At 32.0% G+C, this 13,147-nt stretch overlaps 1 protein-coding gene across 1 annotated transcript; it reads right to left on the bottom strand.

The window, feature by feature from the left end:
- Window positions 1-1,999: 1,999 nt before the first annotated feature.
- Window positions 2,000-5,848, bottom strand: LOC112751171 (patellin-6). Its single transcript, XM_025800226.3, has 5 exons — window positions 4,974-5,848; window positions 4,453-4,763; window positions 4,122-4,246; window positions 3,192-3,333; window positions 2,000-2,488 (listed from the first exon to the last, which is right to left on the bottom strand). The coding sequence occupies exons 1-5, from the start codon at window positions 5,464-5,466 to the stop codon at window positions 2,225-2,227; spliced, it is 1,335 nt and encodes a 444-aa protein (XP_025656011.1). The 5' UTR covers window positions 5,467-5,848; the 3' UTR covers window positions 2,000-2,224.
- Between the last annotated feature and the right edge of the window lie 7,299 nt (window positions 5,849-13,147).

Below are 13,147 nucleotides of genomic sequence, written 5' to 3'. Positions count from 1 at the left end.
TATATAAAAAATAAAATGATTCATGTTGCATTATTCTAATCTGACTGTCACATTTGGACACGACTTCAATTAATTACCTATTAATTTCACCAATTAATAGTTACCTATTTTATTTATTTAACTTAGGTTACAGTTAGTTACAATCAATTATATAAAATATAAAACTATAATATACCTGATTAAATATATATAAATTGTCTAACTTTGTCTAATCACTAAGTCATACCACATTAACTAAGTTACTAAAGTCTAAACATCTAAACTAATTATTTACTAAAAATAAAACAAACAAAAAAAAAACTACTAACCTCAAAATCTAGAGCTCTAGCCACGTGCCAAGTAGCATTCAGTCTCTTGATGTCTCTATCATGGACATATTCTCGAGGGCCATATTTACTTAAGGAAATCAAACTTAAGCGTTTATAAATTAACAAAATTCTTAAAAACTATTCAAATGCATAACAATTTTGGCTGCTATGACCTTATAAATGCGTCCAAGCATATCTCGGATGCTGAGACTTAAATTAGGCAAATTGTACATATCTCGGATATTGAGATCCTTTTTTCAGTTGCCACATATCTTGGGTGCTCAGTCCCTGATATCCGTAACAACACATATCCTAGGTGTACTCAAAATATGTCTTGACGTCACCCAGTCATAGCACGGAGTCTTATATGTCGAGATATGTTCAATTTTTAACTTACTCCTCAATATCCGAAATGTGTAAGAATACGTATTTTTGTAAATATCTCACATTTTATCTATTTCTGTAATTAATATATTTATTTAATTTAAATAAAAAATCTAATATATTTATACTAATTTTTATCTTCTATTTCTAGATAGTTAAGTCTTAAAGCAATTTTTTGAGATTGATTATATCTATTAAAATAGTTTTTGAAATCTTAATTATATTAATTATATTCTTAAAATTGATAAAAGTGTACTGTGTTAACTCCTATCAGCAAATTATTCCACAAAAACGATTGAAAAATTAACGAGATGCATTTTTATTAATATCTGAAATCATATTCGTGCAGTTGAAATTTTAAGAATTATTTTAGTATGCATAGCCAAGGGCTATTTTGAAATTTGACTGATATATAAAAGACTCATTTTATATGCATTATTTTACATTAATCTTATGATGAATTCTTGAATGAACATAAATTTATCATACTTATTTTCTTTTTTTTATTTTTTTTAAATGTGAACAATAAAATTTAAACATAGGATATCATATATATCAACTATCATGTAAATATCTCTACTAAAAACATGAGCTAAACAAAGTTGCTTCAGAAATTTTAGTTTTACTACAGTGTTTATGGTATTTTTTGGGCAATTTACGCATCTAAATTGTTTGAGCCCCAATATTACGCAAATACATTATTTCCAAATTCAATACGCAAATGCATTGTTTCACTATTTTATGTAAACCACTACTGGCAGTAGGAGTTTATAAGTGTGCATAAACCGCTGCTACCTGCCGCGGTTTATGTGTGGGAGTGTGTGTTACTACCTGCCGCGGTTTATATGTGGGAGTGTGTGAGTGTAAACCGCTGCTGGCATCTCAAGTCTCAACAATAAAGTGATTAATTTGTGTTGGCCAAATAATAAAAACCAAAAGCTTGCATCAACTAGGTACAATCAAAATGAATATCCATCTAATTTTCCATTTTTCCTTTTCATTTATGGTAACACATCTCAAGTGATGTTCCTTTAACCAATCAAGCCAACACACAAACATTACTTCGAATCATAAAAATATAGATTGTTCATTCACCAACCATTTCTTCTATTAGATTGCATAATACACAATGGCCAAAAGCAACAAAAAGTATTGCTAATTTTTCTTCTCTATCTTGGATTCACACCATTAACCAATTCCAATTCAAAATTCCCCCATGTGCTCCTCCCCCCACAAAAGGACATATTAGTAAATCCCACAAACAAAACGTCACAAACATAAGGACAAACAAAAACAGTAACATGGTATGTTATATAAGCAACCTTAATTGCTTTTCTTCTATACCAAGCAATAATAATACACTAACCATTTTCCCCCATCCTTTTTTACATTGCATTAGTACATTACCATTAATACTTCTAAATAGGGCTTTTTTAACGAGTTCATAAGCATAAAATTAGACCATCCAAAAAACCAAGAAAAGACGAAAAACATCATAGAAAGTCCTAAAATCTAAATTGAGGTTGTTATTATTACACGGTACTACTGGATTTCCGGACGACGTAGCGATACGCCGCAACCTTTTTCCTCCTCGAGGAAGTGTTGTCAACAGAGAGTACCATTTTGCCTGGTTCCTTTGATGTGTATGAGTTGTGAATTGCTTCCTCTGAGGCCATAACTTTTCTTGGCTTCTCAACAGCTATGGTGTAGCTTCCTTCAGCATTTGGTACGAACTCAGCACTATATTCTAAGTCCCAACCTCCAACCACTATGTCCCATGTGATGGTTGCACCAGCCTATTCAAAATCCAGCAACATATATAAAAAAAAACAAAGAAAACATCATTATCACAACATAAAAAACAGGACAAGATGCAACCAAGAGAGACAACACATAAAATTGTGTTAGCAAAAAACTTTAGATATATTTTGTGACGGACCGAATTGAACTTAGTGTATCATGCTTTAGGAAGATCCATTAATGTAGATTTAAATCATGAGAGTAGCATCTATCATTATTTGAATCTTATACGTTGTGTATGCAGCAACCCATTAGTCAACGACACAACCATTGACAAATTAGTCCTTAGCCTCCTAAACTAGAGGATACCATAAGAAGCCAAAATAAATCTTACACCTTTAGCATTGTCCCAAAACATAAAGCTTATTATTATTATGCTTAATGCTTGGTTCAAGCTTTAAATTGAAAACAAAGGCTGATGATTCCTCATTTATATGTGATGTTTAAAAAGATTCTTGCTACAAAATTTCACTTTACATCTACCAAAATTGTCTTGAACATTGTGTAAAATTTTGAATTAGGAGAACTTTTGATTTGAAAATTTTGGAGCACATGACAACAATCAATTGAAAAAAAACATATATTTTATGTGGAAAAAGAAACCACTTGCATGACAAAAGTAGCAATCAATCATCATCACAATATGCATAGGGAAGAGTTTTTTAGTGAAAAAAAAAAGAAGAGGGTTATTATTGTCACCTCAATTCCTTCTATTTGTATGTTCACTTTCTCTCCACCTTTAACAGTGAAGTCTGAAGCAGGTTTTGGGGGACCATTCTGCAAATCACTGGGCCTATTCAGCCCTCCATACTGAACAGGAATATCCTCGGGCCTTATGAATCTGACCATAAAAAACAAACTCCTTTCAGAAACCAAACCCAAAATGGATATATAGATAGGAAAGTGGGAATTTTAATTTCTATTATAGGACTAGCCAAGACAAAATAAAAAAAAAGAGGTAAAAAAAAATGAAATAACCCATTTTGGTCTCTTAAATTCATTAAAATACAATCATGTATGAGCATGTCTGTGACATTATTCTTAAATTAAATTTAAAAATAGTATGTACTATTAATTATTAATATCTGAAAATTATACAAGATGTTTATATAATTAGAAAAGAGGTTAAAAATATTTTTTAAAAAATATATGAAATTAAAACTATAATATTTTTTGTTTAATATATTCAGTATGCCCTATATATCTAACAAAAATCTAAAATTAACATATTAATAATTAAAGAGCGTTCACAACAATTAACTATTACGGATAACAATTAACTTATTTGTCATTTTAAAAAGTCAAGGACCAAATTGACTAAAACAAAATTCCAGGGTCAAAATGGACATTACATCCATATAGAGGGCAGACAACTCAAACAATAGAAGGCATTAATTAGTTAATTAAGAGTTTAATTAAGGCAACTAAAAAATATTTTTTTTAGTGATGTGACAATATATTGAAATTAAATTAATTAATAAAATCCAAAATCAATGACTAGGAATCCGTGATTTTTTGAATTATTCTAATTAAAAAAAAAGAGAGGAAAAAGGGAAAATAAAAATAAAAAATATTCTAGAACAATGGATATGTGAATCTGCACATTAATAAAACCAAATTAGAACTCACTTGTAGAGCGTCTCAGCAGCATTTCCTTCCTTAGAGATCACAAACTTGCTCTTGGTTCTTTGAGTCAGAAACGGGCTGAACATTGAATACAACATGCTGAAGTACCATGGCACATTGATGAAAATCTGAATCACCCCACAAGAAAAAAAAAGGTTAAAAAATTTGTCACATGTAAGATATGAGTACATTGAGAGAACTCAACTAGAAAACAAACCAACTCAAGAAAAGTTCCCTCTTTTCCCCCTAATAAAACAAACAATCTAAATCCCTAACTAGACCCATCAAAATGATTCCTTTTTTTTTTTGAAATAATTATTGGAAAAGATTGTACCTTGCGAGCCACCATCTCTGGGTAATTGTCTTGGAAGAGGGAGAGGATGTGGTTAGAAGCAACCCTAAGCTCCCTTTTGGGCATGTCCTTAAGGTCAGTGACCTGAATAAGGGAATTGACCCCACCAGCCTTGAAATGTAGGAGCTTGATGCCCCTCTCAAGGACCTGAACCCTCCATCTAAGGAACTTCTTCAGCTTCTCTTCATCACCAAAGATCCTCTCATACATTTCCTTATCCCTAAAAACACCATATGCATTGTAACACACTGGATGCCCTTCTTTGTCATACCCTTGCATATATGCTATCACACCTATTTTTTTGCACAAACACCAAATACAATAATAAGTGTGACAATTTTATAAATAAATTGGTAATGAGGGATTTTTTTTAAATATCCAAAGTAACAAACCTAATATTCTAGTAACACTTAATTCAATGCATGAATTTCTACTTTTAGATCTTTAAATAAAGTTTTTAAGAGTAAAAAGGATGACAAATTTGAAATGTTTATTTATAAGACCTTCAAGCTCCTTGAATCCCAAATCCTCATCAACAATGGTTTCAGCACCAAAGTCCTTCCTCCATTGCAAGCACTTAAGGAGCATGGTGAGTGCATCAGCAACCCTAAAATCCCTTGCTCTAAGGAACTTCAAGAGTATGACGTCAGCACGATCATCACCACCAAGGAGTGGAATCCCCCACATAACAGCACCATCATTTTCACCATTCTTACTGTCAATAGAAGCTTTGAGCTTTTCCTTGAGTTCTTGAAGTGCCTTTCTCTCTGAGGGTCTGAGGAGAGAGACGAAGTAGTTGTCTTCTTTGAAGGAAGGAGTGCGGAGTGTTGCTGCCTCCATGAGAGTGGTGACGAAGCTCTTCTTGTAAGGCTTTGGAGAGAGAGTGTTGGTGGTGATGTTAGAGTCTGGGGTATTCTGAAAGGAGGGTGTGTTTGGGGCACTTGAATCCATCATCAAGGTTCGATTTTGAGAGAGACCCAGATGGAATCTCTGCATGAAAATGGAGAATGCAACTGGGTTTGAGCCTTTGAGGCCTTAGAACAAAATGGGGCGGTGATTCAGTGATCCAATGCTTGTAAAAAGCAGAACTTTCTTCAGAGAGAGAAAAAGGAGACGAGGGAAGAAGAAGAAGAAGAGAAGGGAGAAGCGAGATGTGAGTTTTGGAAGCAGGAGAGGAAAATGACAAAGACAAAGGTTGTTGTTGCTGTTGTTATTGTTGTATGGGGAAGGAAGAAGAGAAAGAGAGAGTTTGAATGTGAATGTGTTGATTCAGACAGAGAGAGAGAGAGAGAGAGTGAGTGAGTGAGAGCACGCGCTGTGTTTCAATCATTCCACTGCATTGCGTTTTCTTTTCTGCAGAGTTTCAAAAAGTTGAGTTGTGTTGGCCTGAATGGCCTGGTTAGAATATCTTAATTAAGCACTGTTTAGCTTTAGCAAAGTACTACCATAAATATTTAAAAATAAATTACTATATAGTTTGCATAAAAAGAATTTCGTAAATTTAATTCTGATAAAAAATAAATTTGTATTAATGTATTTTATATTTGTCAATTTTTATATTAAAATATATTATAATAAAATAAATATTATTTAGATTATATTATTTAAAATTATTTTTAAATAAAAAATTATTAAAAAAGACATTAATTTAAATAAATTAATATCTTTTTAAATAATTTTTTATATTATCCTATCATTTTATTTTAGATATTTAAATAAATTTTATCAATTTATTTTATAATAAAATTAATATTTAATTACTAAATTAAAGTAACATATCAAAATTGACAAAATATATTTTAATACATAAAATACTAAAAGAAATACTATACATTTTACAATGTCAAACAAAAAAAATATATTTTAATGGTAATCAACCTTTTCCAATGTGAATACAGAAGCAAAAATTTCAAGCTTCACATAAACGTACGTTTAGAGGTAAAAGCACTTCTAGATTCACTATATATAACATAATTCAAATTTCTCTTTTTTACTCAACAACATCACTCTCTCAATCTCAAACTCCATCACCACCACTCTCTTTCAAAAACTTCAACAAAAGTGGGACTCAACCTTCCTCAAAAATAATATTCTTATTCCTATCGTTATTATTTGCAAGCGAAGCAAATTCATTAGTAGCTTCTACCCTATCATTCAATTGACCCATTTGAACACTAGCAATGAAAGATCATACCCAAGACAGAATGGGTTGTTGCTAGCGATCAGAGAAAGCGAGAAAACAATGTTGCCACCACCACCAACAGTCGCAGCAGAGCTGTCAACGTCAAGGATGGAGAGGAGCCGGCACATGTCACCAATGGAGGCTTCGAGGTAGGAGAGGACCTTGCGGAAATCTGCGGCAAAAACGATGGTGACAACGCGATGGAGGATGGAGCGACGCTTGCACTTGCGGACGAGGGGGAGAGCGCAGTCGAGGTTCTTGGAGGCTTTGGCGGCGACGCAGCAAACGAGGCGCTCGTAGAGAGGAGGCCACCAGGGGAGGAGGCGACATAGGTGGCAAAGCGAACGACGGGTGGTGTGGAGTAAAAAGTGATTTGGGTGGTGGTGAGGCAGGATTTGGGTGGTAGTGAGGTTTGGTATTGGAAGAGTGGTGGTGTGGAGTAAAAAGAGAAGTTAGAGATAGGTTATATTAGATGGTATTTTGGAAATTTTAAATAATTTTTTAGGGTTCGAATAATTTTGTTAGCAAAAGTCCATCTTTTATGAATATAAATGATAATTTTGTTTATTCGTGGGTAGATTTGTCAGCGTTTTGAATTTTCATGGGTAAAAATGATAGTTTACTCAATATTTAAGCAAATTGGATTGATCGAGTGATCAGTTGACTTGTCCGTTTAAGCAAGTGTCGAGTGTTTAAATTTTGTTTTGTACATGCAGCAACTCATTGATTAAGGATAAATCCTTAATATATTCCACAACATTAGACATCTCACGCATCTTAAATATGTCATTTTACTTATCAAAATAAGTGACAATGACATTTCTGCAATGTGCTGATTTGCTTAAGATCTTTGGGTCATTGATCCAGAAAATACATATCATGTACTAATTCGAGCCTAATATCAAACTTGTTCTTGGTGAATAAATCATTTAATCTATAAAAAATTTCTTTAACAAGTATTATCATAGGAGATTATGTGCTCCTTTCAACGCCGAAAAGATGCACTTAACTAAGTTTGTGATTATATGGCCCGATAGATATCCACCATTGTATGGCAAAAGCATGTTGTGAGTAGGGGATCTCATCCAGCAACTGAGTATAAACCTCGCCCTCGATCACATAATCGTTGGTAATTAATGTTGTATTTACGCATTGTCGTGGAATAACTTTGCAAAAAAAAAAGTAGAACGCAATTATATATTATATAGAGTTGTTCACTATCATCACATAGTGCTTACAATTTTACATTACTCATATTATTTACCTATGTTGATCACAAACTATTGCAAGAACGGTGTCTTCAACCTCATCAAGAAGTTGAATGTTATATGTCTGATGCAAAATATATAGATAGTTCTCGGAGGTTCTCATGCCCCGTTACTACGAGTTATGATAGACCTAATAGAGTCATGTCGATAAGATATAAGACCCATGTCATCCCTCGTCACCAAATGTATATGCAAATGACAAAAAAAAGTATCATGTATCAGAAGTCTTACCCTCGACAATGGCAAAGGCAATAGACATAATATTGTAGTTGTTATCGTGTAAAACTACAACCAATAGAGTTCTAATATATTTTTCATTGTCATTTATCGGTACAATCAATTTGTTGTATCTGAATGCTATAACGTAATGGTAAAAACTCCAAAAAAACTCGATATAATATCTAGATATCTAGAGCCAACTCATTCCATGGTAGGTAGATATCATTTCAAATATCACAGTTGTTGATAGCTCTTTTTTGTACGTTGTTTCAATTTATATCGGCAACGCTTCATAAGAGGCTTTTCAACTATCGAAAAATTTATCAACCGACTTCTATTTAGTCATACATACTTTGCGGTAACTTATCATATAATTAAACTTTGAGTAAACGTCTACAATCACATAACGTCCCTTCATAGATGAGTCAGCTTCTACAAACTACTTAATTCCTTTTGCAATCGTGTCTGAATCTAGTTTAGAATGATCCTAAGAAATTGTTTTGGTGCAGATGTAAATTGTATCATCTTATCTTCCAATAATACTTTTTTTAGATCATGTTAATCTTGATAAGCCAATCACAACATATTGTTATATATTTATATATTTAGCATAAAATATCATTAGTTTAGACTCATACACCTAATAATCAATACATCTATAAATAATATAATCTTTGATTGTCGTACTTATAATCCTTTAGAATTAAATTTCATTATGATGGCGAACTCATCGTCTATGATAACAAATGGATCTGCAATAATAATACCACAAAATAAATTCAAATAGTGTAAAATGTAACAATCCTATGACTCTAACATAAATATCTAAGTCACAGTTTTATCGATTCAGAAAATTATTTACATTAGATACTTGTATTAACATTCTTATTTTTCATGTCATATATATATATATATATATATATATATATATATATATATATATATATATATATATATATATATATCTACAAGAAAAAAGGCCTATTGGCACATTTTTTTCTTGCCATGCTTTAGAAGTGTGGCCAAAAGTGGTCAATGGCCACACTTTTATGACGGTGACGACTGTTTAGTGATTTGGCCACGTTTTTTGTCACACTTCAAAAGTGTAGCAATAAAGAGAGGCACGCTTTTATGAGGGTGGCAAGTGATTAGTGATTTGGCTACGTTTTTTGCCACGTTTCAAAAGCGTCGTCATAGAGAAAAATAGGCACGCTTTAAAGCATGACGAAATATTTTTGTTATCGTTACGTTTTTAAAGCATACCAGTTTTCTCTAACTCTTTCAGCACCCCAAAAAAACGTGGTCACAAAGTTTTCACTAAAAAATTTAAATTTTCTACTACTTTTAACAAAACCTTTATTTCTCATCCTACAGCGCCGCACATAGTGAGAAACTCTTAACCTAAAATCATCCTCTCCCCTCAGTGGAACCCTAACTCCCTAAGTCTTCTCTCTCGCTCTCTTATCTCCCTTTTAGTTTTTTCTTCTGTCACTCTCTTCTCTCCTTCACAAACGCCAGAACGCCGTCGCTCACGGGCTCGCACGCTGTCGCACAAAATCACCTTCGCACGCACCATTCCAAACTCGCACGTCTCGCGGTCTCGGTCCAAGGCGCGTCCTCCTCGTCATGTCGTCTCTGTCCCGTGAATGCCTACGTCCTACTCTCCCGTCCTGTGATTGTTGCTGTCCTCCCTGTCCCGTGAACGCCGCTGTCGTTCTTCCTTATTCTTGGGTTTGTGATATTCTCCTTTTAACTACTCTATTTTTTAAATATTCTAGATTTCTCTTCTCTCTGTTAATCTTTTATTTGTTCTGATTCTGTTATTAAATTAGTTTTGCTGTGTTTAATTTTTTTATTAATCTTCTATTTGTTTTATTTTTTCTTCCTTTTGCAGTATTTAAATTTCTTATTGTATTTTTTGTTGTTGTAAAACTTGATCCAACTCCCTAACTAATAGATGAAGAAGATTATGAATCTGATTAGTGCAGCAAAAATTTTATTGCTTGCTGCATTTGTGCTGCAGCAATATTTTAATGAGCTTATTTGAATTTATGTTTAATCCAACTCACATATAATTCGTAATCAGAATCAACCAACTCTGGAAAAGGACTGTTACAAAATTTGTCAAGCATTTATAGCTGCTCCTTGGAATTCTCTCATAGTTGCTGATTACGGTCAGGTTAGTAGTTTACGTTCTCATTATAATTCAACAAACAAGAAGAAAATTCATTCAGCTAATGTAGGTCTCTCTTTCTTTCTTTTTTTAGTTGGAACTTAAGAATCTTGCACATCTTGCTAACTGTAAGAGCATGTTGGAAGCCTTTGAATTCCGCAGAGATTTCCATTCAATAACTACAATGAATATGTATATGTATATTCATGATGCAGTTAACGAGAAGCAAGTGCTTCTTGAGTGGCATCCTCAACCTGGTGAAGACAAACTTCCCGTTCCACTCTTGAAGCTAAGTCCACAATGATTTAACCATCAATTTCCTACAATCATAAAAGATCTTTTGGATCTTTTTTCTATGCTATAACACTATATCAAATATTTAGTTTTCTATTATGCTTCTCCTTTCTCAATATTTGATTAATGAAAGTGGTTGCAGACAGTGAAAGTCGGACACCATTACATTGGGTCGTGGATCATGGCCACCTTAATGTCACAGAGTTGCTTATTAGCAGGAATGCTAATATTAATGCCAAGATATTTCATATATATTGCAATTCAAAACATTCCAATTTAAGTACTTAAGATATTTGAGCTAATATGTATGCTTTAGAATTTTAAAGGTATTGCCACTGTTTTTTTGGAATGAAAACATGATGGAAGTTAGCTTGAATGTTAAATTAAGTTGTTATTCCTTATTACAATAGTTGCCTAACTCTAACTCTCAGTTCAGCATGTGTAGTAGAAGACCGTTCTATGCATTTTTAAATATTTTTTGAATGCTGAATTTGAAATTTTGTTTATATTGTCGTGTGTTTTGTACTTTTATAAGGATAATAATGGACAAACACCACTGTGTTATGCTGTTGACTGTGAGCAGGAAGTAATAGCTGAGTATTTAGTGAAGCATAATGTAGACACAGACTTGAAAGACAACAATGGTAGTTCCTCACGTGACATTTGTGAGATTTGAAGTGGATGAGGAAATGAAGAGATTTATGGATTATGGTTAAGGAAAATATGTATAACTCAACTTTTTTTTTACCACTTTATAAGCGAGACATGTTTGAGGAATTTATTAATTTTACAAGCTTATAACTACTTTGGCTATAAGAGATTGATATGGCCAATTTGGTTTGAATATACTAATGTAATACTAATTTTTATTGATTAATTTCTTTAAATGATATTCACATATTTTTATCAATATTTTTTATTGTTTTTGGAGTGCATTAGAGTACATGTAAAAGTACATACTAGGAATTTTTTTAAATTTAATAAAGATATAACCACGCTTTAAAAGCGTGGCAATAGGTTCACATCTAGGTATGTTTAAGAAAGCGTAGCCATATCTTTTCCTATTGACACACTTTTGAAGCGTAGCCAAAACCAACTCAACAGGCACATTTTAAAAGCGTAGTTGTATATCCATTTTTTGGCACAGTTTAAAAGCGTGGCTATATAGTTATATATGACCACGGTTTTAAGCATGGCAATCAATAAAAACGTGGCAAAATATAAAGCGTGCCAATAGATAGACAAAAACATGGTAATAGAGCAATCGGCATATTTGCGGATGTGACCCTTTTAAAAACATGTTGATAGTTCAAAAAACGTGGCAAAAATCTATCGCCACTTTTTTTTTAATATATATATATATATATATATATATATATATATATATATATCAACAACCTAAACTTCAACTGGATTAAGCTAAAGTGACAACAAATTACTAGAAACAACGATAATGGAATCAAAATATGCAAATAGATACATGAATAATCAATCTTATTATACTTGCCAAACTGTAAAAGCATCTTGATTTTCTATCTTTTCACCCTTTAGGCTAACATTAATACAAACTCAGAGGATCCACTTAACATGACTTTATTGCCCCACAAGGTCTTCCAATTCTACATTTAGATTCGCACCTTCAACCCAAAGGAAATATTAATAAGGGTATAACATGATCTCATATTTAATTGCAAGCTCAAAATTAAGCTGATTCTAATGATGTTTAATTTGTTAAAAAAATAAAAAATTAATATTTAATTTAAAAATATAAAAATAAATAATTTTTAAATATTTAAGATTTAGTATAAAAAATAAATTAATAAAAAATTAAATACTAAATAATAAATATCATAAAATTGGTCCAAAATTAAATAATTTACAACAAAGATTAGAAGTAAAATCAATAATGAAAACCTCATCAAAGATTGGATTAAAGTCAATGAAAATAATTTTTTTATCATTTATTATAAAGTCAAAATATTTAGAGACGAGTTAATTTTGAGGTGTTAATATATCAAAAATGTTATGTATACATAAAAAAATTAGTCACTAAATTAATTATTATATATTTATGTATTTTTACATGTGTAATAACAAGAATTGGATAGAAAAGTGTAAGAGTAAATGAAAATGTATATTATATTTTTATTATTGATCAATGATTACAAAGGTTGAATATATACAGAAAGAAAATCACACAACTCATCAAATATGTATAACAACTAACAAATCTAAGAAAAAATCTTATTCTAACAAAAAAATAAGTCATCACATTCTAGAATAAAAGAGGAAAAGCATGAGTAAAATGAAATTAATAGAAAAGAAAAATGCTTATTTTGAGTGTTGAATTTGGGCCTGATTTTCCTTATTCACAAGAGACACAAATGGCTTATTAGAAGTAGCTGAGAACCAACTACAAAGAACCTTTCATTCAAGCCTTTCAAAAACCTAATGATGAGGTCCTGAGTTCGATTATTTTTGGCTAGATAGATGTAGTTGGGAAGCGGCATAGAATTTTCAAATTCCTCCCAGAGGGTCTTT

Source organism: Arachis hypogaea, chromosome 2 (genome assembly GCF_003086295.3).
Source record: "Arachis hypogaea cultivar Tifrunner chromosome 2, arahy.Tifrunner.gnm2.J5K5, whole genome shotgun sequence".
Classification (NCBI taxonomy): domain Eukaryota; kingdom Viridiplantae; phylum Streptophyta; class Magnoliopsida; order Fabales; family Fabaceae; genus Arachis; species Arachis hypogaea.
This window is presented reverse-complemented; position numbering and strand designations above follow the sequence as displayed.